Source organism: Meleagris gallopavo, chromosome 7 (assembly GCF_000146605.3).
Source record: "Meleagris gallopavo isolate NT-WF06-2002-E0010 breed Aviagen turkey brand Nicholas breeding stock chromosome 7, Turkey_5.1, whole genome shotgun sequence".
NCBI classification, from domain to species: Eukaryota; Metazoa; Chordata; class Aves; order Galliformes; family Phasianidae; genus Meleagris; species Meleagris gallopavo.
The window spans coordinates 30,146,630-30,172,586 of NC_015017.2; the positions used below are offsets into that span (position 1 = coordinate 30,146,630).

Consider the following 25,957-nt stretch of genomic DNA (forward strand, 5'->3'; position numbering starts at 1 on the left):
GTGATGTTGATGGGCAGAAAAGGGAAGTGGTCTTTTGTGTGTTGAAAGATCAAGTCTCAACACTGAAGTTTACAGTAATTTTTTCCTTATTGTAGGAGTTCAAATGTGTGCATATCCCCAAACTCTTTATCCTGAAAACAAATATAAGAGGTAGAGCCCATTGTTAAGTTTAGTATCTTGATACCACGGTAATCTTTTTGCAAAAGCTACTAGAAAAGCCTTAATTCAGTAAAATACTGCAAGACACTGTATGATATAACCTTTTTAGCAAAGAACAGATTTACTCAGAGGACTGAAATTTGGTGCCTCCAGTGCCAGGGAGTGACACAGAGCAGCAAGTGTGCTGCACCCTGCCTTGGTCAGCCACATCCTCTCAGATCTATGCAATTAAGTTTTTGCTGAATAGAAGTCAATGTCAAAGTAGTACAGTGCATTTCCCCAATCATCTTTATCAGGCACAACTTGTGGGGCAGGGTTTTTTTTTCCCTGTAGAGCAAGGAGAGATTAACCTAAACCCTTCTAGGGCCTTGTTCCTCCTGTACTCAATAGATGGTGCCAGAGGTTCCTTTTCCCTGTGATAGTGATAGACTGCTCCTCCTGCCAGCTCTTCCAGCTCGTGCTGTAGCTGAAGTGATGATCTGGAGTAGAAAACTGGAGATGATGTTTAGAGAAAGGGGAAAAAATAAAAGTATACATATTGAAGTTTTGAAAGAACAGCGCTGAAATACATTTTAAGTGGGTAGCAAATGTGCTTAAAACCTGAGAAACACAAGATCTAAAGTTGTCTACATATATGCAAGTTTTATATGGGAAATGGAGTTGTGATCTGTTCAACTGTGCTCTGTAGTAGGGTAGTCTGCACCATTCCAGCAACAGTTTGGTGATTTAGGTATTACTGCTGTTTAAGCAAAAGTTTAGCCAAAAGGCTGTAATGAATGATTTCACACACATTATTTGTGTACTGAAATGTGTGATTCCAGATTTCAAAATAGTAACTGTTGTGTTTTTAATATCAGGTGCAACTCCGGTAGTTCCTACTCGAGCAGCAACTCCAAGATCAATGAGGAATAAATCACATGAAGGAATTACAAATTCTGTGATGCCAGAATGTAAGACTCCTTTCAAGTTGATGATAGGGGCATCTAATGCCATGGGTAGGCTTTATGTGCAAGAAATGGCTGGAAGCCAGCAACAAGAACTTCATTCTGTCTATCCTAGGCAGAGATTGGGTAGTAATGAACTTGGACAGAAGTCTCCATATCGTGGCAGTCATGGTGGGATGCCCAGTCCAGCTTCATCAGGATCACAGATATATGGAGACGGCTCAATCTCTCCTAGGACTGACCCACTTGGAAGCCCTGATGTTTTCACAAGGAACAATCCCAGTTTTCATGGAGCACCCAACTCAAGTCCTATTCATATGAACAGGACACCTCTGTCTCCGCCATCAGTAATGCTACATGGTTCTCCCATACAGTCATCCTGTGCAATGGCTGGAAGGACTAATATACCTCTTTCCCCAACCTTGACCACAAAAAGCCCTGTAATGAAAAAACCCATGTGTAATTTTTCAACTGGTATGGAAATACCACGAGCAATGTTTCACCATAAACCACCCCAAGGTCCACCTCCACCTCCTCCACCGCCTTCTTGTGCTCTTCAGAAAAAGCCATTAACATCAGAAAAGGATCCACTTGGCATACTTGACCCTATTCCTAGCAAACCAGTCAATCAGAATCCTGTTATCATTAACCCAACTACTTTCCATTCAAATGTCCACTCTCAGGTACCCGTGATGAATGTAAGCATGCCTCCTGCTGTCGTCCCTTTGCCAAGTAATCTTCCTTTGCCAACTGTAAAACCTGGTCACATGAACCATGGAAGTCATGTTCAAAGAGTTCAGCATTCAGCTTCTACTTCCCTATCTCCTTCACCAGTGACATCCCCAGTTCATATGATGGGATCCGGGATTGGAAGGATAGAGGCTTCTCCCCAAAGATCACGTTCTTCTTCCACATCATCAGATCATGGAAATTTCCTGCTGCCTCCAGTAGGACCGCAGCCATCTTGTACTGGTATTAAAGTTCCTCCCAGGTCCCCACGGTCAACAATAGGGTCGCCAAGACCATCTATGCCATCTAGCCCCTCCACCAAGCATGATGGACTTAATCAATACAAGGACATCCCTAACCCATTAATTGCTGGAATGAGTAATGTATTAAATCCTCCAAACAATGCAGTTTTTTCTACTGCATCGGCTGGAAGTGGTTCTTTGAAGAGTCAGCCTGGTTTGCTGGGAATGCCTTTAAATCAGATCTTGAACCAGCACAATGCTGCCTCTTTTCCAGCAAGTAGTTTACTCTCAGCAGCAGCCAAAGCACAGCTAGCAAATCAAAATAAACTTGCTGGTAACAACAATAACAGCAGTAGCAATTCTGGACCTGTTGCCAGCGGTGGCAACAACGAAGGACATAGCACTTTAAATACCATGTTCCCTCCTGCTGCCAATGTGCTTCTACCAACGACTGAAGGGCAAAGTGGTCGAGCAGCACTGAGAGATAAATTGATGTCTCAGCAAAAAGATCCTCTGAGAAAAAGAAAGCAGCCAACCACCACGGTGTTGAGTTTGCTGAGACAGTCTCAGTTGGAGAGTTCTGGAGTATCCAAAGCTGGATCTGATTTAGTAAGAAAGCAAAGTCAAAGCTCTTTTCCCATCAGCTCTATGTCCCAGTTACTTCAGTCCATGAGTTGTCAAAGCTCTCACATGAGCAGCAATAGTACTACCAGTTGTGGGAGCTCAAATACTGTTTTACCTTGCTCTGGTAACCAGATGCATTTTGCAGACACCAGTATGAACTCTGGCACTCTTCAGAACTCACTGGCACAGAGTTTACCATTACGAGGGGAAGGTATGCACTGCCAGAACACAAACACTAACTTTGTCCATGGTACTAGCCCTGCCAGCACCAACCATCTCGCAGGTTTAATAAATCAGATGCAGGCTAGCGGGAACTGTGGGATGCTCAGTCAGTCAGGAATGGCTTTAGGAAATTCATTACATCCGAACCCACCTCAGCCAAGAATCCAGGCATCCTCCACTCCAGTGATACCAAACAGCATTGCTAGCAGCTGTAATCAGACAAGTCCTGAAGCAGGTATGTTTCCTTCTAAAAGGATACCCCTTTGTTTGACTGTTTGGAAATATATGGTGACTGTTTTTAAATGGGTTCCTTTTACTTATCTACTTTCTAAATTTGAGTTTACCAGTCTGAACAGTATGCCTATTTCATGCTAATATCCAGATACTCAAAAATAAATATGAAAAGTATCTCCCTTTTTCTAAACAAAATCATCTTGACCTCCTTCCTGTTACAACTCTTCCCAAATTCCACACACTTCACAGATAAAATCCATGCACATTTGTACACACCTAGACCTCAGTTTTCATCTCTTGCCCAAATAAATTTTTCTGCATCATGCTGAGCTACTTCAACCCTAGAAGGCTATAGCTAACCTGGTAGTTGATGTCTAGGCTGTACATGTGTTCCTCACTGCTTGAATTAAATAGTTGAGTGTTGTCAGAGATTGGAGCAGATACTAGAAATATAAGAGTTTTCAAAATAACCTTTTTTGGGGGCAGAAAGGAGGCTGCCAAGTCTGTGTTTGCCTTTGTCATGGTAATTTTGCTGTGCTGGTAATTAAATGGTTGAATAAATTGTACGTGCAGTTGGAAGAGCGTAGCGAGATTTCCTGATTTATTCATCAGTGAAGACTTTGAGAGGAAGCAAGTCTGCCACTGTTACTAACTTCATCCTCTTTAATGGTGAAAGGGAGACAGTTCAGAAATGTTGATTTTTGTTTAACTATTATTGACTGAGCAAAGCATGAATTTTTGAAGGATGGTTGTATGTTAATTTCTTAGGCAGGAAAGACAAACTATTTGATCCTTCAGTATTTCATCGTGGTTATCTGTCAGAGTGTGGGTTTGATGTAATCACAGCTAAACTACATCAGGTCAAATGAAAGTGATGGTAAGCGTGCAAGCCTGATGCGTATTCCTGGTCTTCCTCTAAGAGAGCCACTTATTCTTTAAAGCACAGAATGGAATTAAATGTATAAACGTTACCTTTAAAAGCTATGCTAATTACAGTTTCTAATGACTTTGGAGGGTTCCTCTCCATTCCTGGGGAAATAAGGCATTTTTTTCCATAGCTGTATCAATGGTTTGTGTTGCAAGCAAGTAGCCATTAATCCTTGCATGGCTGTTTTGCCTTGTCATGCTGACAAAGAATCTTTCCTTGTATGTTTTCTGTTCCAAGTCCTTGTACTCTTGCCAACAGAACAGAGGTCTCATTTTGCCCTAGGAGCTTTGTTCTGTGTCCCACTCAGCATACCAGAAACTCCCTTTTCCAAGAACCCTTTGGGTTTCCATCTCTTTGAGGGTCAGTGGGAATCAGCAGTATGGGTTTTCCTGCGTTGTTACCATCCATGCAGCTGAGAAAGCTATGAAGTTGTTGCAACATTGGACTGCATTGCCTTACAAAGAGCTGAAGACACTGTTATGAGAGATAAGAGCCTGTGTGCCAGCACTTACCATCAAGAAACTGAGCAGTAGTAATTTGTCTTCTGGGAAAGGATTGAAATAATTCAGGGTTCCTGAAGGAAACTTAGACTGGAACTGATCAAGAGAAGTTTTGCACTGTATAAAAGTTACCAATAAAACATTGCACAAAGCTATTAAGGTGGGCTTCCAAGCATCTAAATTCATCCCTATGTAGGATCTTGTTCCTGCTCCATCGCTGTGACCCCAGCCCTGTGCCACAGCCTTGCCCCACTAGGTATGGTAGTGCAGGCACCACTCATGATAGTTGTCTGTGGGCTGGTGACACAGCAGCAGCAGCTAACCAGAGCCTTTCTTTGTCTTGCCAGTCTTGGTCCTCAGGCAAGCTGAATTCCTCCCAAGAAGACTCATGCTATTGTATCAGGCAAAAACAACAGTAACGTTTGCTCTCAAACTTCTGTGGGACAACAGCAACAGAACAAATCTGTATAAGTGCACTGAGCTGCACACTGCTTTTAGAGAGCTGGGGGCAAACCCCCATGGAGAAAAAAGGCTTCAACTTAAGCAGCTAATACAGTTCTCATCTATAATATATAGAATTGTAGAATCATTAAGGTTGGAGAAGACCTCTAGGATTATCTAGTCCAACTGTCTACCTACCACCTATATTGCCTACTAACCCACGTTCCTTAGTAACACGTCTACACGTTTCTTGAGCACCTCCAGGGATGATGATCAGTAATAAATAGATAACTCTATGTGTGAACTTCAGATTTACCTGAAACCTTTCAAACAACCAAACTTCAATCGGAAAAGGATGATATTTCTGATACCGTAGGGATAACTGTTAGATTTCTAGTTATAAGGGCTTGAATTGATGTTTTTTTTCTTATCCAAATGGTAAATGGCAACCCTGCTTAGGCAAAGACTGCACTTCTGCTCCTCACTGCTGACTGGTTTTGTTTCCTTATTTTTGATGCTGGGGAAATGCATGCAACCTGCAACTGTTTATGTATTGTTATTGGTATCTGTGGTGGCTAGAAACCTTGAGAGCCTTTTTAAAGATGAAATTTCAGAATCTGGTGCCTTTGCATTATTCCCAGAGGCAGCGCCCTGAAAACTGCACAGTCCTTCATCCAGCCTCCTGCCTGAGTCATCGCAGAAGCGCGTGGCTCAGACGTTAGATCTGAATCCAATCCATAGCCAGTGAAAATCCAGAGAAGGGCATTTTGCTGTATTTGCAGTAGAATGGAAGTGCTCTTGCCTCGAAATGAGCATGAAACGTTGAGAATTTTGCGTTAATGGTAACCTTTAAAAATAAAAGTTTATTTCCAGGCTGCATTCAGTTACATAGAATGTGACTAAAATGGCAAGAGGTATACTATGAATTATTCTGTATGAAGCTGTAGCAAGCTGATAATTGTGGTGTATGGAGTTGAACAGTGTCAAGCATGCAGAAGGAGCCGTGTGTACAAGCTGAGTTTAGCTGTGTACGATGTCTTCAGGAAATTCATACATTCATCTTTTGAGTTTGTGGCTTTTTTGTTCCCTTGTTTCTACATATTTTAATTGCTGAGTCTGTTTTCTGTTTCTGTGCCAGTATTCGGAGTAGCTACTAATCAGTTAATGGTTCCTGAGAGAAAATACCGAGAATCACCACAATTAAATCGCTGATTATTGCCCAAGCTTTTAGTTATGCTTTAATCGCATGGACCAAATTTTATTATTCTGCCTTTTGTCAGCTTCTTCCAGAGGTAATACCCGTAGTTTCCAGGCTTCAGTATGAGTGTGATTGAATTAAAAATGAACAGGTATAAAAATTAACGTTTTTATTTACAAAGTGGAAAGATTTTTTTTACTTTTCTGATTTTGAACCCTTAGAAACCTACTATACTTGTTTTTATTGACAACTTCAGGATTGTTTCTATAGTACTTAGGTTGCAAACATTTTATTTGAAAACAGTGGTTTTACGTGAGGAGCTAGCATCAAATCCATATGGACTGTTTACAGCTATTCATTCTGGAAGAAGTCTCCTTTTTTTGCCAAGAGCCGTGGTTCTGGACTCACTTTCTCTGATGAGTGCTGTTAGTACTTCTGTTAACCTTTGACACTGAATTTCTCATTATGAATCAAGCCCTCAGTCTTCAGATGCAAATTGAAGGTAGTATCCAATTTGCTAATTCTGCAGCTTTATGGATTTATTCGTTAAGCCACTTTGCCTCCCAGAAGCAGTCTTTGTATTTGTCTATTTGTCTGTTCTTGGGTTTTTTTTTTGGTAAAAAATGCTGCATCACTGTGTCATAGATGTTATTGTAGAGTCTGCTTCATTTATTATTTTCTTGCTGTTAGTCCAGGAGTTCAGTGGGTAGGAAATCTCTGTGCAAAGTGTTGAATGTTTAGCAATGCAAATCCTGCTAAGAATGCCACTTGTATAAAGGGATGCAGGAAACTAAGTGAAAAAATATTTGGGAGTAAAAGCTACATATGGCTGAAAAGGGAGCGAACCGTAGCTAATGGGAAGAAAGATAATAAAGTATCTGAAATATCAGAAACATGAGAAACTTCTAAAAGTTTACCCGTGGCAATTAAAGGACAGGTTTGGCAAAAAAAATACTGAGACTATATCCCTTCCTTAGATGCAGAATAGTAAAATTTTATTGGTGAAATTTGCAGAACAGAGAATAGGCAGATATAATTAATTGAAAAGGAGCACACAAGACCGATGCCAATCAGTTAGGAGCTTCTATCCCACTCAAACAGAACTTATTTTAATGCAGTCAAGTCTGGTGTAATATAATTGGGAATGGAACATTGCCTTGGAAAACAATGACTCAAAGCTTTAATAGACTTAATGCAAACTGTCAGATCAGTGATGTTGCAAAACAGAAAGAAGAAAAGAGAAGCTGGGTAGGTCCGTGGATGCATAAAAGAGAAATGTTCATGGAACTTGGGGTGCTCCTGGGTATGTGCATGGCTTGAGAAAACCAGAGCTTGGCTGTGGCATTCTGGTTAGCTGTCACTTCTCATGAAAGGCTCAGAAGTACTGGATTTCAAAGAACCACAAAACTGTGGTGGTGGTGGTGGGTCAGACCTCTGGCTGTGAGCCTGGTGGTGCCATTTCTGCTGTACCTGACAGAAGGTCATGGAGCCAGGCTGAGCTGGTCAGCAGGTCAGGGAATCAAGCTGGGTGGTTTTCCAGCTGTTGGGAATGCCCTGCCATCTGCTCTTTCAAAAAATATGGGCATAGCCAAGGAATTGTATCACTTGCTGTAGGTATTCATGCTTCAGTAGCACCTGAAAAGGTGGAGAGCTGAGTTGTTTGGGTGAGGTTGATGGTTGGACTCAATGATGTTGATGGGCTTTTCCAGGCTGGATGATTCTGTGGCTCTCTGGTTTTTACTTTGTTGACAGATTTTCAATGCCAACATCCACTGGCAGAATGCTGGTAAATTCAGCATGGAAGAAATAAATGGCTTCATTTTTTGAGGCTACTAAACACTGAAACGAGCTTGCAGAGTTCAACTTGACCTAAGTGAAATTTCACAATCCAGGTTCTTTCTCAACAGTAATGGTAGTTATGTCAGACCTTTGTTCAGCCCAGATCGCCCCTCTTACTGCCCTCCCTTCTGAACGTAGGAAATCTCAGAGAAGCGCACTGCTTTCATACTGTTTGCCCAGAATATTTCCCTGTGTTAACTGTTAGAGTAGTTCTCATCTACCCTCATCCGTTGGGATTTCATCCTGACAGAAGCAGAACTTGTGAAGGACTCTTTTCAGCCATGCTAACAGTTGGCAGAGCTGATTAGAGTGAAGCCATCACAGATCAGATTCCCTTGGCAGAATCAGAAATTATCTTGTTGATCATCAGATCACCATTCAAAGAAAAACTGCCTTCAAATCGAACCAGTGTTCATTTTTTTCTTCTTCATTGGCAATGGGTTATGATCTTCAGGACACATCCCACTTCTGTACCATTTGTATTGTGCCCATTTGCTTTTTGCCTGTACTGCAAAGCTAAACCTCCAGAGGAATGAATTGCATTAATCTAACTACAGGATTTGTCCATAATCTACGTGAAAAATACCAGTTGTTGTAAAACACTATAGGGTATACACATAGAATATGCTATTTTGTATATCTTTAAGGTGTTACATTCTAAAGTAACCGAATATGAGAGCCTCTGGATTTGCTCCCCTTACTTTTATGGATCGCTGAAATATAAAAACAGAACTTTTCAACTTAAGATTTAGAAGAGTGGCTGGCTGGCATCCTTTATGGGACTTGTTATGTCTGAGAAAAGTTTCTTTTTAAGCTGAAATAACCCCTAGACAGGATGCCAGACAGCTACTCTTCTAATTATAAAGCCAATTGAATTGTTCTATTGATTTTGGGTTTCGGTGTTTATATAAGCATGTAGAGAGACTTTCCTTGGGGGCAGGGGTGAGGCAGGAAAGCATCATTACAAGGAATTGCTGTTGTTTGAAATCTGGCATGGCTTTTCAACATTCTGCCCAATGTTCTCGCGTTGTTATCTTGGGGGGAAAAAAAGTGATTATTTTCCTCTTCAAATAAGAACTGTAAAGAAAATCTGCTATATGAGGAATAAGGTTTCCATGTATGAAAATGTACGGTACATCAAGTCTGCTTCCTACCCTGCCATTGAAATTTATTTGCTTTTTTAACTCTGGGGAGAGGTCTCACACTCAAAACCACTCTCATTCTCTGAACCTAGGAGAGTTGCTGGCTTAGTAGGCATTGTGATTGTATTAGGTAAACTGTAATTGTTAACAAGGGATTTTTATAGCATTGACATGAGCATACATTTTACCAGGAGATTCACAGTGGAGAAAGAATGTGGAAGTGGAATAGATATTGCCTTTCAAATTTTTGGATGTTTATCATTAGCAGCTACGAGCAAATGGGAAAAAACTTAGGAAAAACTCAGTTCAAGCTCTGTTTAATTAACTCATTTGTTTAGTAAAGGGAGCTGCAATTGAGTAAACCTCCAATTCTAGTAGTCATGGAAAAAGGAAATTCAGTATTATGTTTGTATGTGTACCAGTTGTGTTGGGCTGGTGTTGTTTTGAAGACCAGAAGTGCTGGCTTCTCCAGGCTTTCAGAAGGATCACTTAGCCTCTTCCTATACCTAAGATGAGCACCTTCACATTACCACTACCTCCCTCATCTTCCTCTTTGCACAAGAATAGTTTTCCCCAAGTCAGGTTGATCTCTTCTCACTGGTGACAGGTGACAGGATGAGAGGAAATGGCCTTAAGTTGCACCAGGGTAGGTTTAGCTTGGATATCAGGAAAAGCTTCTTTACAGAAAGGGTTGTTAAGCACTGGAATGGGCTCCCCAGGGAGGTGGTTGAGTCACCATCCCTGGATGTGTTTAAAAACCATTTGGATGTGGTGCTCAGAGACACAATTTAGCGTTAGTTAGGGTAGGATAGTGGTTGGACTCGATGATCTTTAAGGTCTTTTCAAACCTGAGTGATTCTATGATTCTGTTATTTTAAAAGCAGCACTGATGATAAAATGCAGAGGAGGAGAAGTCAGAATACACAAGGACAGTAAAAAGAACCAAGATTGAAATTGATTCAGGCACTTAAGGTACCTAATTTTCAAGCATTTATGTTGTCCTAGAAACCGCTTTGGGCGTTCTGCCCTTGTACAAAATTTTCATGGTCTTGGTCTCGGTTTAGTCTGTGTTCAGAGGATACAGAGACCTCATTCTGTAGTCCTAAGTGATTTTCATCCTTAAATGAACAGAAGAGCAGAAGAGCACAGTCTTGTCCTTGTACACGAGAGGAGGCCGGGCTCTGCCTGATCCTGCTGGCCTGGGAGGAGCACTCCATTTATTGGCCCAGGGTTCGTTGTTTCTGTTGTCTCAAGGGAGCAGAGGATCTTGATAAGGAACCCAGCCATCAGTGGTTTGTGGTTAACTGCTGAACTGTGGCTTCTTTGGAATTGAAAGCACGAGGATGGATGTGATAGCAGATAAATATCTTAAATGTTTTCCATTCTAAAGGAATACAGAGAATATAATCACAAGAATGTATAGCTGTTGGTTCTGAGTGTATAGGTAAGTGATGGAATATGGAGCTAAAGCAGGAAGATGTCTCCAGTTTTAAAGGGGTATGAGATCACATTGCTTCCATTAGCGATGATCGTTCTGTGAAAGTTAAACCTCCTAAAACTGCCTATTTAAAAATATTGCCACTTATGCCAACTGTGTGCTTGTGTCTCTAGACTGACAGTAGTCCTCACTCCCTATTGATGTAGTTTCTGGAGGCCTGGCACGTGGCTGGGTGGCCCTAAGGACGCCCCTGAAACTTGCCATGCTTAGTATTATTCAAATCTTAGATCTTAGCACTGTTTAAAAAACAGGATTCACAACAAGACCTCTGACTACATTGTTCCATCCCTACAGCAGCACATGCACAGGTGTGTGCCCGTGTTTTCATGGCGAAGCAAGTAAATGATAAATATCTTCTAATGTTTTTAACTGGGCGGGGAGTGAGTCTTCTCAGCTAATTGATTTCATCACGTGCTGCATCTGCTTGAGAATACCTCTCAAACAATACTTGGGAAAAAAAAAATTAAGGAGCAAAGATGAAATCCCCATAGGAAAATCAACTTGCTTTCAAAAGCAAACAAAACAAAAATGTACGTGAATAAACCAGTGTAGCCACAAAGGAATAATTTTAAAAATGTATGCCTTATTCAATTTAAAATTAATTTATTCCCAAAGCATTTATTTGAACTTCTAGAAGAATGGATATATATCTGTTCTCGCTCTCTGGATATTTCTTCTCGGTGCATTACAAAGACAGTCCCTTCCTCTCAACCACAGGCAGAAGTGCTGCAGACATCTGTATCTGCAAGAGTTGAAAGCCTGCAGTCGTCCTGGGCTTTTACAACTTTTAGTGCAACTCTTCATTCTTTGTTTCACTCTATATTTACTCTTAAGAGCTTCTGAATAGCAAGGACTCCTGTTTCTGAGCTAACATTTATGATGCCCTGGACATGCAGGATTCAGAATACCATGTTTTTAGGAAACCTGTGACTTCCCTTTAGCTCTGGACTCTCATATCTCATCAGAGCATCTTAACTGTCACTGGAATGTGAGGACAGCACTAAGGCAGCATTTCATGTTGGAGCTCTGGGTTCTGTTCCCTCTGTGAATGGAAGCAGTCAGGATTATTACAGCCTTGGTTTCCCAGCAGCATTGCTGAGCGAGGCAGCTCGTATGCAAAGGGGCTTTTTTTAGCTGACATCTATGTCTGGTCTTCACTGTCAGCTTTCCCTCTTTGAAACTCCCAGCAAATACTGCATCTGTATAGCCTACGTATCACTGTGGATGAGAGTCAGACCTCAAAGGACAGCTGAGTCAGTTCTGTATTGCAGTTGCTGCTGCCCAGTCGAAAGGGCAGACTTATTAGGACTTTGCTTCTATCGTGCTGGCAGTACTTTCCGCAGGCACTTTGATGAGGTACGTGGCTTTTTTCCTTGCTGCTTTGCTGACCCGTTCACACCTTCACTTGCGGTGTGGGCCATCGCTTTTTTCTCTTTGTGAGCCAAAGAGGGCTGCTCGTGTTCGTCCTGGGCCTTGGAGAGTCTGGTGTGTGACTGGGGAGGGACAGGCCTGGACTATCCCTAACCTTAGTCCTTCCAAGGAAGGTGCTCCTTCTTGCTGCAGTGTTGTGAATGGCAATTATGGAAGCTATCCGTCTTTTGGAAGGGAAAAAAATAACTCAGATGTTCTCTGTTGGTTTGGGGCCAAACATGGAGGAGCTTTCCAGCCACGCTGGGCTTCAGTGAGGATGGGTATGCATGTATCCTTCATTGGAAGTGTTGGCTCGGAGGAGACGGTGTTTTGGAAGAGATCCAGAAACTCTTTTCTGGTGCTTCAGTCCATGCATGTGGATAGACCTGCCCCAGAAAGCAGTTCTAAATATTGCTTTAGCTGCTGCCCAGTGCAGAACTCCTCAGTACCAACTGGAAGCCTTCCTGCCTGTTGGGGTATCTGTGCGCCCAGGGCAGGTTCACAGCAACTGCAGCAGGCAGTGATGCTCTCCTGTTTTCTTCTGCTCGTCCCCTCTGTGGCTCCCCAACTTCTCAGGTCCTGGCTGCAGTACGTGCACATCCCTCTCTTCTGCTCAGAATCCATCAAGACTTTTTTTCAGTAGCAATCAATTGCCTAATTAATCTGGAGAGAGGATAAGTGTTGCTCTGCACCTCTCAGATTAGGTCTCCAGAAGCTTTATGTAGGATAGAAAGTAGACCAGTGCACGACATAATCCTAAAGCAACATTTTTCTGAGTCTGGGCTTTGCTTTCTTGCAGGTGATTGTGCAATCATTTACCTCAGTGGTATGAAAAATAAAGCAAAAATAATTAGAAATAAGGATTAGGTCCATTTGAAAATACCAAAATTAGGTTTGATACTCACGAGAGTATTTTACAGAGTTTTGGAGATCAGTGCAAAAGAAAACAGGCAGTTTGGATTCTTTTGGATTTGCCTCATTGAATTGGAGTAACCAGAGTTTGTGGCTGCGTTAGGAATAAATGCAAGTGCATGCTGAGATCTGGCCTTTACCAAATCTGGCTCAATGCAGCATCTCCATTCCTGCATCATCTGCAGTTTTAAATGCAAAGCCATAAGTGGGATTCCAATGGGATGTATGTTTTCAGTGCATGGTTTGTTTTGTTATCCTCAGGTGCTTCTCCTTTCCGAGTTCCAAGCAGCTGCCCAAAATTGCTTGTCACAAAACTGGTTTCATTGCTTTGTTAACATGTTTCTCCTCACAGCAGAATAGGATACCTTGTGCTTTATGATTACAATCCATGCTTACTTCGTCTTTTGTTAATTTATTATCTAATTTCTTTATAGAAGTGTCATAGTGATACCTGATATGGACTTTCTTCTCATGCGTTCAGTGCAATGCCTCATGAACTATGTTAATTTTGCACTTTTTTGAGTAGTCAGTATGTTACAGTACTTGAAAAAAATGGTATTTTTAGCTAGGAGTGACATAAAGATTGGATTCTGTTCACGCCAAATGAAGGCATGGTTGCATGTCCCTTTTCAAATAGTATTTGTTTAGAAAAATGATAAATGATACTTTCAGATAATCAGTGTGTTTTTGCATCAGCTATGTTTTCAGGGCAACTAAGAATGGAAAATAGTTTTATTGCGTCAAAACTCCAGTTTAATACTTCTTTAGTTTTACATTTTTCTAATGTACTTTCCATACGTGTTCTTAATGCTTGTTCTCCAATGAACTGCAATGTGAATAAAGAAGAAGGGTGTGGTTCAAAGTAATTTCACTTGCTTTAATTCTCTGAAAAGAGCATAAGTTTCATAGCTGCACTTGGGTCATTTATTTTTCACCAAACATCATTCATGTCTCACCTTGATATTTCATCCCAGTAGTTAATTTATTATTGGTCCATTATGATGTAAATGGAGTTATGATTGCTTTTAGTTTTACGCTGGTCAACATTTGTATGACTGAAATCCTCTTAAATCCTCATTCAGAGACATGTAAGAGAAGTACAAGCATGTTAAAGTCAAAGAATTGCTGATGAGATGTGCACAGCCAGTAGTAATTGAAGTAGTTGATGCAGATTCCTTTGTATTTTAAGTTTTGATGCTCAAAACGTTTTCATTCCTGTGCATGGGTATCAAACATTGCTGTTTTGGATTGGCCCAGTTACTTTATGAGTTGGATGACTATCTCCCAGCAGGCAGCATACTCTTAATATTTTTGTTCTTCTGCATTGCAGGGGGTTCGGGACCATCATCATCAATAGCCATAGCTGGCACCAGCCAACCTGCCATCACAAAGACAACATCTGTTCTTCAAGATGGTGTTATAGTCACTACTGCAGCTGGAAACCCACTTCAGAGCCAGCTGCCTATTGGGGGTGATTTCCCTTTCGCTGGCCATGAACACTCGCTTCATTTCCCGCAGAACAGCTCTTCAAACAACAATCTTCCACCTTCTTTGAATCAAAACCTCCTCAGTTCTCTACCTATCTCTTTGCCAGTGAATCAGCAACATCTCCTAAGCCAGAATCTATTAAATATACTGCAGCCTTCAGCAGGAGAAGGCAAGTCTGAGGTCAACCTCAACCCTTTAGGTTTTCTCAACCCGAATGTAAATGCTGCTTTAGCTTTTCTCTCCAGTGACGTGGATGGGCAGGTATTACAGCCTGTTCATTTTCAGCTTCTAGCAACCCTCCTCCAGAACCAAGCCCAAGCAGCTGCCATGCTTCCCCTACCATCTTTCAATCTGACCATCTCAGATTTGTTGCAACAGCAAAATAACCCTTTGCCCTCAGTAACACAGATGACAGCCCCACCTGACCATTTGCCAAGCAATCAGTCAGAAAGCAACAGGGTTGAGACCCTTTTAAGCAACCCCTTGGGGAACCCTTTACCAAGCTTTTCAGGCACTGACACTACTTCTAACCCCCTGCTCCTCCCAGCTGTCTCTGGGGCCTCAGCATTAATGGCCTTGAATCCCCAGCTGGTGGGAGGTGTCCTGAACTCTGCATCGGGCAACACTGCTAATCATCCAGAGGTTTCCATAGCCACCTCCTCCCAAGCAACCACTACCACAACCACTACATCATCAGCAGTGGCAGCACTGTCTGTCTCTACCCTGGGTGGTGGGACAGCAGTGGTGTCAATGGCAGAAACATTGCTGAACATATCTAATAATGCTGGGAATACATCTGGTCCAGCTAAACTCAACAGTAACTCTGTGGTGCCACAGCTACTTAACCCTCTACTGGGGACAGGTCTGCTTGGTAAGTTCAATTTCTTCACAGATATAAAAGGAAAAGTAAGGAGGGGTGGGGTGGGGGAATTTCTGATTCTAGTTTCTAAAGATGACACTTTATCATACTTTTTTATAAGGCTTTTGTATGTTACAGCTTGTTTATAACTGCTCCTGTATGGCATTTGAACTATATTCTAATTTTATTCAATAATATTTAACACTGGTTTTGGAAATTATTTTATATTCTATTCTTAATTCCGATGCCACCTAGACCGACTGTATACACCTTACAGTTCTCTAATCAATTGGACTTGGTTCATTTTTCAAGTCTTCAAGCATAGGTGCATCTCTGGGATGCAGTGCTTCATTTCAAGTGCGTGTGGCATCACAGGGTTAGTACGAGTAGCTGTGCAGTAGGTGAGAAATGGCCCAGCGCCGCTTTCCAAACGAATCAGAAGTGCCAAAACCATCCGAAAGCACACTGCCTGTAAAGCAAATACATCAAGCACTCAAAGCGAACGCTTTGCAAGTTCAAAGAGGAAGGTTGCCCTTTTTTGAGCCCTTTGTTGTGCATTTATGTTTTCTCATTTCTCTGGTGTCTTTTTTTTTTTTAACTTTATCTTGGAGCTTAGGTAGCCAGGGTATTTCACTGACAAGAACCAACAGCCCAAACCAAGTGCTAAAGTCCTTAAATATAAGGTTTTCACCCATGACTTTTGATGAATTTTTCCTAGAATGTGTAGTGTAGACAGTACTCCTCTGTTGTTTGGACTACAGTAGGAGGAGGAAAAATACTGGCAGAGCTGATAAGTGTGGAACCCTCATGCCTACTTGCTAAACGGCTACCAGGAAGTCAAACCCTCCTTGTCATGTAAAATACAGCTAACCAGAGATTTTGCAAATGCAAATCTTAAGAAAAGCATTAAATTTATATGAAAAAAAACCTTGTAAATTGATACATTCTAAAGCTTTATTAGTTCATAGCCATGTATACTTTAGTAAAACCAGAATTGTTGTGTACAGTGAGATTTTCATGTTACACGAAATGTTAATGCAGTGATTTCTCTAGAATGTTTAAAAAAATTGTTTAGAGTATGGTCTGACATGTCTGTGATCCAAAAAGCCTTTGCTCATTTGCAGTTAGATTGCGTTATTTTGTCGTAGTTAATGAAACAAATAGTTTTGTTGGGTCTTTTAAATTATTTTCTCTTTTTTTCTCTCTCTCTCCTCCTCCTCTCCCCCCCTCACCACCTCAGTACTGTTTGAAGCAGTCACTCTTTGGAAACTAGGAGTAAGATCCCAAGACACCGAATATCATAGAAGCTCATTGCGCCATACTTGGCTCTGTACCGTTCCAAAGGCAAAGATAGTCATGTCAGAAATGGTTAGAGAGAGTCCAGATAGATGTGACATGCAAAAGAAGCAAAACTGAAGAAATAAAGGAATAAAGAGTAGGAGACGCATGCCTTGAGGACCGTTCCATAGAAGATTGAAGGGGAAAAGTGTGGTTTTGCAGAGGCATTTGCTTAGCACTCAGTTGAAATTTGAGTTGAGGAAATTCCTCCTGATTGTTGAAAAGTGTACTGACCTATGTTTCCCTGTGTTTGAATTACAGGTGACATGTCATCTATAAACACTACTTTGAATAACCATCAACTGAGTCATCTCCAGTCACTATTAAACAACAATCAGATGTTTCCTTCAAATCAGCAGCAACAGCACCTTCTCCAGGGGTATCAGAACATGCAGGGCTTTCAAGGCCAGCCTCCAATTCCTGGCCCAGCTAACAACCCCAACCCCATGGCATGTCTGTTCCAAAATTTCCAGGTAGAAAGCAAAATGAAATCGATATTCGAACTTACGTGCAAGTCTCAGTAGGTAAAATCGTATCCTCTGTAGTTGGATTTTTTTTCTTTTGTTTCTTTTTTTTTGCTGAATGTTTAAGACAACGTGACGAATACAGCTGCTTGCCTCTTTCAGTAATTTTTGAGTTTTGCAAGTCAGTAACATTTGTTCTGAAACTTCATATTTTCTGTCTTAGAAACTGGATATAGTATCTTTGGAAATGGTTGTGCTCAATGTATTGGAAAAATAATAGGCTGTGCATGTTCTGACAATTACTGTGCATTTTCAGCAAAATTGTTTTCCATTCTGAAAAAAAAGGATCATAAATTCCCTTTTAGACCACTCTGCAATTCAAGGATGAGAAGGAAATGTTGATAGCACTCTACAGTAATTAGAAACTTAAATGATTATAGGTGACTATGTACCAGCCCTCTCATACATTCCCACTAAAATTGAATGGAAGAGCTGGCTTGGATGTAGGTTTTATAGACTGACAAAACCAGGGATGAGAATGAACGTGCAATGGCAAATTGTGCAAAAACAATGATACCTCCCTGCCGTCCGACTGAATAGTTCTTCATCATCCAACGTGAACTGTTAAACTAACAAACTAACAGGAAGCACAGAAGCCGAAATAGTTAATAAAAACAGAGTTATGGTATGTGTTTGTTAGTACTCAGTATGGCTGTGGTCGCTGCAGAACTCGAGACATGAAGATGGATGCATACATACTGCCAAAAAGTGTTTTTTTCCCTTAAGAGGGAAAAACAAGACGTGCCATTCTCTCAGTGTAGACAGTTCACTGCTAGTGCAAAATCAGTCCTCTAACCGCCTGTTACCTCCCTTTGTGAATGAATTCTCATAGCTTCATCTCAGAATTTTTGTTGCTTCAGATTCTCAGTTGTATAAATAGTAGTGGTAAGTACTTAAGGGAGCTTTTGGAAATATTTTGCCCGTGTTTGAAGCAGTTTTTTTTTGTTGCAGAAGTATTAGTGACACCGTCTTCACTACATGTGATAAGAAATATAAAACGCACAGTTACTTTCATCTGAAGGCTACAGTTTGCTGTGGCCATGCCTGACATTACAGATGCAGTACTGAGGGGTACGGGCATGGTTTACACAGGTCTGAAGTAAAGACATCCCGTGAGAGAAGCACATGACTGAAAGGCAGAGAACAGAAATGCTAGCCAGTCAAAAAAGAACAGTGATGGCCTACATTCCAGAAACTGAAAGAGGGATATAGAGGGAGCCCAGAGGAACAGCTGGTAGGGAGGGCCAAAGAAAATTCGGGGGTCTGAAAAGGAGCAAAAGAGAACAGTTGAGAACAGAAATATTGAAGTGCTTTGTGGTGTTGTTAAAGATTTGGGAGAGAAAAGGTGAGAGCCTCTGAAGAGACTCTGAAAAAGGAGTTGAAAATGTAGGCTCACTGGTAGGTTGTGTCATTTCCGTTTTTTTCTATTTAAAATGAGACAGTTTTCTATTGAAGTGGAATTTTAAGCACAGTAGCGATTTCCATCTTTCTCTCTACTTTTTTCAGGTGAGAATGCAGGAAGATGCTGCTGCCCTAAACAAAAGAATGATTACTCAGATGGGAATGGCACCAGTTCCTGAGAGCTCCAACGCTATGCTTCCTCCTTTCCAAGAAACATCTTGTGATTTGCAGCAAAGAACTGAACCATCTCTTGGTCAACAGGCAAAGGATAACCTCAATGTCGCTGCTCAGGGTGATACATCAGTGGATGCGATCTACAAAGCAGTCGTAGATGCTGCAAGCAAGGGAATGCAAGTAGTGATCACCACTGCTGTTAGCAGTACCACACAAATGAGTCCCATTCCAGCTTTGAGTGCCATGAGTGCCTTCACAGCCTCAATTGGTGACCCGCTAAATCTCTCTAGTGCTGTCAGTGCAGTAATCCATGGAAGAAACATTGCTGTTTCTGATCATGAAGGTAGGATAAGAAACACTAGAGGAACGCGAGTGCTGAAGAATTCAGAGCATGGTAAAAATTCAAGTGAAGGGGATGGGTATGAATATTACAAATCAACAAGTTGTAACACACCCAAAAAACAGTGGGAAGGGGAGCAAAGTCCTGTCGGTGAGATAAATAGGTGGAAATGTGAGGAGTTTCTAGACCACTCCACCCATATCCATAGTAGTCCTTGTCATGAAAGGCCCAATAACATCTCCACACTGCCATTATTGCAAGGCGAGCAGCATCAGATACTGTTATCACAGCGAAACTGTCAAAGTGATAAAATGTTGGAGGAGAATTTCAGGTATAACAATTACAAAAGAACTATGATGAGTTTTAAGGAAAGACTGGAGAACACTGTGGAACGATGTGCACACATAAATGGAAATAGGCCTCAGCAGAACAGAGGATACGGGGAGTTGCTGAACACTTCTAAACAAGACCTGATTCTGGAAGAGCAATCTCCAAGTTCCTCAAATAGTTTGGAAAGTTCGTTAGTTAAAGACTACATCCATTACAATGGAGATTTTAATGCCAAAAGCATTAATGGGTGTGTGCCTAGCCCTTCAGATGCTAAAAGCATCAGTAGTGAAGATGACCTAAGGAATCCAGATTCCCCTTCTTCCAATGAGCTGATACATTACAGGCCGAGGACGTTTAATGTTGGCGACTTGGTCTGGGGCCAAATCAAAGGACTGACTTCATGGCCTGGAAAACTAGTAAGAGAAGAAGACGTTCACAATTCATGTCAACAAAACGCTGAGGAGGGGAAGGTATATTTATATATATATGCACATATCTATCTATCTATCTGTTTACATGCACGTGTGTCCTAATGCTTATACAAATGTGTATCCAACCTTTATCTCAGTTCTTTATTTTTTTCTTTGTCTTATTTTAATAGTATAAATTTTTTCTTCATGCTATATCTTGCAGAACTGAATTTGTACCTAGTTATGTATTGAGAAATTTCTGGCAGTGCTGTGAAACAGGCTGTATTCTAGCCTGATGATGCTTCCCTAACTGGTTTATACACCAAAGGCTTGCTACACAAAAGATATCTTCAAGAAAAAATTGTTAGCCTAACACGTGTATCTATAGCTGAACTATAGCTGTGTCCAAAAGAACAGAATGAATGTGTAAGGAATATGACATCTAAAAGTGGTTGAAACTGCAAAAAGGAAAAGTGTGATCTGATGGGAGTGAGGAGTCTGTTATAAGGAAAGCCTTGCTGAGTGACACACACACTCTGTGATGAAATGCATGGGTACCTTCGTCCTGAAAGGAGGTCTGCAATATATTACAGGAGGGAAAGCATTTTAATTTGCTCTTTTGTCGTAAAATCCAGAGTTTTGAACACTAATTGTGTGCTTGTCAGAGAAGGTATGATAATATTTCAAATTCTAGTCTATGCTAGCTGTATAAAATTATGTTTTTGTGGTTTTCCTAATCTGTTTCATATCTTCCATATGTAAATGTTTTCTAAGTGCCAATTTGAAAAAAAAATGCAAATTTAAGAAATAAGTAAGTTGAAAAGAAAGACCATACAAAACATTTTGCCTCTGGCGCAAAGAAAGCAAACCAGTTGAAAATTTAATATTTTCACATACTCGTGCCTGGTGGATTGCATGACAACAGTCATAAAAACGTAAGAAAGGCTGTAGTAGGTTGGACCAAAGTCCTCCCTTACCCTGAAAGTGTCCAGCAGGAGCTGTCCAGCAGAGAGAACAGGACAGGGTGAGGAGCTCTCCGCCATCAGCCTCTGCATCCCACCAGAGTGCAGCTCAGGAACTTCTGCGCCCGATCTGCTCTCTCTCTATTGTAACCATAGCTGTTCTCCCTGCACGGCCCATAGAGTTATCTGAGGCTGATGCACAAACATAATTTCCTCCAACAATCCCACGTGTTCTAGAGGAATTGGTAGTATAAGTAACTGGAGCGTTGCCTGGCCAGGATGGCTTCAAGCTTAGTTCAACAGAACTTGGCTTCTTTCTTGTTCTCCTTAGGCAAAGCGGTTTCAGAGCTCCCGTTTGAGTACGTGGAACAAAAATATTCACTTCAGAGCAGTCAGCATGCTTATTAACAGGATTGGCATGCTGAACAGCTCGTTCCTTATAAAGGTTGGATCACCAAGTTATAGAGCACTCTTATTAAAAGTATTGGCAAATGAGATAGGTCACAAAGTGTGAAAGACTGAAACTGGAAAAAGGAGGAGGTGAGCAGTGTCACTGTCCCATGGGAATGATGAATACAGCCCTCCAGTACTTGAAGGGAGCAAATAAAAAGGAAGGGGAATGGCTGTTTACAAGGGTGGATAGTGATAGGACAAGGGGGAGTGGTTTTAAACTGATACAGGGGAGGTTTAGTTGGATATTAGGAAGAAGTTTTTCACTCAGAGGGTGGTGAGGCACTGGAACAGGTTGCCCAAGGAGGCTGTGGATGCCCCATCCCTGCAGGCATTCAAGGCCAGGCTGGATGTGGCTCTGCGCAGCCTGGGCTGCTGGTTGGCGACCTGCACACAGCAGGGGGTTGGAACTGGATGAGCACTGTGGGCCTTTGCAAGGCCATTCTTTGATTCTATGATCCTTACATTGCATGTGTGTTCAAAGTATGCATTTCTGTTAGTTTCACATATCCGTATATATAAGATTGTTTTGATACATTTTAAAAGCTTATTTTTGATAACTTTTATAAAGAACTGTTTTTTTTTCATTTGCATTCCTTAGCCATTTTTAACTTTTCTCTCAGTTTGTGGTTACCAGAATGTATGATTGCTCTTTGTGCAAACACTCTTCCTTTAATTTTGTCCCTTACTTGCATTATGTGAACATACTGTGTAACACAACATTTAGTGGCATAGATGTAATTGTATACGGAAGCACAAACAACAGGAAAGCAACTTATGGATCCCTTCTACGCCATGGAAATGCACTTTGCCATCAAACACGTGGGGATGCAGCAGAGGAACTGACTCAGTTCTTCACCAGGAAAGCCCACAGATCACCTCTCACATCAGAAGGCCTTTCATTTAGTAATAACTAAACGTGTCTATGTCTCCTTCTCTCTAACAAGAAGTACAGAGTGAATGACCACTCAGAGGTCAGGATTTCAGTTGAATTGTGGGATACAGGGAGCTATGAAAGAGAAAAGTATGAAAACATGCATTGCTGTGCAATAGTTGTGTTTCCAGCTGAACTCTCATGCACAGTGGCTATCTATGCAAGTGTCCACACGCTCCTGTAGCAATGTGTTCAACCCCATCCTCTGAGTGTTTGGGCAGCCTGCTCTGAAAAAAATAGTCCTCCAAAAGTCTGCACTCCAGAAAATCTTGAAACATTGTCATTCATGGTGGGAATTGCTGGTAGCAACAGTTCTGGAAACTATATTTTCAGAGGAGCTGTGTTAAATAATCTTTTAAATATTTGTGTAATCAAATGTTAACTTCTCTTACTGTCCTGCGTGGAAGCAGGAGTTGGACTTGATGGTCCCTTCCAACCTGGGAACCTATTCTACTGTACCATTGCTATAGCTGTGTTGCAGGGTATCACTGTAAGTTGTTACGTTCTCTGTTCTTGAAATCATACTTTAATTTGATTTTTATTTTCATTTAGAAAAATGTGGGCAGTAAATGTAATGGTACTTCTATGTGCAGAGCAGCTGGAGTGGTGCATTAATGCATGTCACAGGTGTGACACCCCTGGGGCCTCCCATCAGTTCTGCTCTGTGTTCCTGAGCAGAGCTGTTTGGGAAGGTGCTGCTGCTTTCCTTCTGGGGATTTTTTTGCTTTTTGCTGCAGTGGATGTATGTAAAATGGCCTAAAAGCAGCATTTCAACAGAGGGGTTTATAGTTGCAGTATTGATCCACTATTTTGTGCCCAGGAGCTACGCTGACAGTCAGCCTCCTCTCTATGAAAGCACAACTTAATTTCTCTCAGATTTTACAGCTAATTAGTACCTGATGCTAAAGAGTCCACAATAGGAAAAGCAAGTTTTGGTGCTTCGTGAGAGCTTGGCTTCTGAACGTTCTTTATGGACTGGCATACAACGTTGGGCTTTTATCAGCCCATATAGGTATTTCCCCAAGGAAGCTGAGCTTTTCTAGTGCTAGAGATAGGTGTGATTTATCAGTGTCCTGGAAATCCAATCTGTATGTGTTATTTACTGTTGTAATGGGTTATTGTAAATGAAGGCATGTGATGTGATTAATCCCTATGTATCTGTTACAGTTGCTGGTAATACTGTGTTCCATTAGCCATGTGCTACTGCTACGGAAAAGTGCTGGCAGGTGGGGGTGGGTTTGTTTCTGTTTTACTGTTGTGCTATCATGAAATTCCAATGAGGAAAATATTCTTTTTTTTGTAATGTAGCACGAGTCCTTTTTTAATCAAACACAGTGCTAATTCTTCATGCAAATGTCTACCTTTGAACTTTCTTCTGTACCTAATGGCAGACATGTCCAGCACTCTGCAAAGTTTGTCCCTCATATACCTGTCTCTACATACCCATATAGATATCTACATTTTGGGGCTGAGAATGCTGTACAGCTTGAGTAACCATGACAGCACTGTCTCATGGTACAGTTCCAGGTGTAAAGCATCAGGATGATCACATTACCACCATTTAATTCTGCTCAGTTTGAAAAATGTGTTTTTCTATAGCTTTTTTTTGCTAATGTGCTGTGAGATGAAGGACTGAACCTGAGCTCAGATAGAAGCACTGCCTCTGCCAGCTGCATGGCAGTGCTGGGCCCAAAGCAGATCACAGCTGCACCCAGCCTGCTCTCATCACGTGTGCTTTCTGCTCTCCTGTTTATCCATAAGAACTCAACAGCTTTGCAGCAGACTGTGTATGCATTTGTGCTTTTACAAAGTCACGTTAGGAAAGGAATGACATCAAGTATTCTCAGCCTCACATTAAAAGTAACCATAGTTCTAAGGGAGAAGTGCCACAGTCTGTGCTTAGTGAGCCCTGTCTCATGGGAGCAGAAGCCTTGCCTTCCTGTGTGCCAACCTCACCAGGAACTGCTGGTCTTTAAGGTTGCTGTCTTTAAGGCTGCTGTGTTTCCCAACTTGGTTATCAGATGTGTGAGTTCCAAACGTGAGATCTGCTCTAAATGTGTATTTCACTTGCCATTATTTCCAGACGTTTTGACAACTTGCTCACTCATTAACATCAGATTGTCACATCTAAAACAAGTGCCATTGTGAATAGATAAATTATTTAGAAATGGAAAGGTTGAGTTTCAAATCAAGTTGTGTTTAGATTACTGTTCAGGGTTGTATATAGACATGCTTAATAAATTTGTATTTACGGATTTAATTTGCTTTGTGTCAAAAGACAGGGTGTGCTTTTTAATGAAACAAATGCTCCGTAAGGTTCTTGTGATGTTATGCAAATAAGTCAGCAAAATATAATGCTGTGACAAAGAAGGAATTTATCAGTTCATTTTCTTTTAAGTGATGTGTTTTAAACATCTTTTGTTTTGTTGTTCTTAAAAGCAGAAGTGGCTGTGAAGCAAATTTAAGCAATACCAGGAGTTGAGTGGAATAATGTTTTGATGATAAGGTCCTGCAGACGATGCCATTGGTTTTCTTTCATGTCTGTGTTGTTTCCAGCAGCACTGCTTGGTACCATTGGTCAGATGCTGTGGTTTATTGCTCAAAAGATAACAATTCTGGTTGATCTGGGGAGAAATGAAGTTTGCAGTTACAGTGCCTTCGACACCAGCTCAGCAGCCCTGTGCATCACAGCCAGCTTTGTCACTGACTCAGCAGAGCACTAAGGCATGTGCTTAAGGCCAAAAAATTGGAAAGATCTTCCCCAAGCTGGTTGAATTAGTTGGAAGTCATCACTCAGCATGCACAACCAGCTCTCGCTGCCCCTCCTCATCCCACACCAGACTCCTCAAGGCCAGAAGCCTTTAGCTGGAGCACGGCTGTGCCAGCAGCGCTGCTGGGCTGGGACCTGAAATGTGAGGGCATGTCAAACCTTTGTGTCGTGGTGTCTGTAAGATCTGTGCCATGTCCATTAGGCACAGTGCTATTGTAACGCATCCGAGGAGCTCCAGAGATACCAGATGTGTCTGTGGAGTGAGTACAGAACGTGAGGCTTCAACAGCAATGTTTGTATTAATGCTGTAAAGACAAATTACGTTCTAAAGTATTACTTTCCCTCTTAGTTTTGTTTTCCTACATGCTGTGTTTTTAGTTCTTTGTATTGGTAGTGTGGATACGGAGAGAAATTCTGATGCATACGTACATGTCTGAGGGGGTACACATAGTTGTATACATTGATTTCTTCTTTGCTGGGACGTTGTGTCTTACGGATGCGATGAACTTTAGGCTCCGCAGTATTGCATGTCTAGCAGTAAAGTAAAAGCAGTGTTTGATAATTGCAGGTCTGGGTAATGTGGTTTGGTGTTCATACCTTCACTCAGGTGGAGCCAGAGAAGTTGAAGACACTAACAGAAGGTCTAGAAGCTTACAACCGAGCCAGGAAAAGGAACAGAAAGTAAGTGTGTGCTCATTTGTTTACCAGTGGGATGAATAATCACATTCTTTTGCTTCCAGGGACTCCTTTTGGGGACCCTTGCAGATCTGCCAAAATGAAAAGTTAATTTTCTGAATTCCTTGTGCTGGTTGCGATAATCACCCGAGATCTTTGATATCTGCATTTTTATTGCATCTTCTGATATTTACTGTAGCCTTTGTAAAATGTCAGCCTGCTTGTTTGAGCTTTCATGTGTGGGATTTTAATTTACAGCAAAAAAAAAAAAAAAAAGTTA

The 25,957-nt window shown here is 41.4% G+C and overlaps 1 protein-coding gene across 9 annotated transcripts in view; it reads left to right on the forward strand.

Annotated features, from left to right (window-relative positions):
- Nucleotides 1–25,927, forward strand: part of MBD5 (methyl-CpG binding domain protein 5) — a 76,291-nt gene extending 50,364 nt beyond the window's left edge. For 6 of the 9 annotated variants that reach the window (XM_010713990.3, XM_010713991.3, XM_010713992.3 and 3 more), the window contains 5 exons: nt 1,017–3,155; nt 14,353–15,381; nt 16,969–17,180; nt 18,738–19,946; nt 25,571–25,926. In XM_010713990.3, coding sequence (XP_010712292.1) covers nt 1,017–3,155; nt 14,353–15,381; nt 16,969–17,180; nt 18,738–19,946; nt 25,571–25,687 — 4,706 coding nt within the window. In that variant the 3' untranslated portion in view covers nt 25,688–25,926. Of the gene's footprint in view, nt 1–1,016; nt 3,156–14,352; nt 15,382–16,968; nt 17,181–18,737; nt 19,947–25,570 lie in introns of all 9 variants that reach the window. The other 3 variants (XM_019617307.2, XM_010713994.3, XM_010713996.3) reach the window with 3 other exon arrangements.
- The last annotated feature ends 30 nt before the right edge of the window (nt 25,928–25,957 follow it).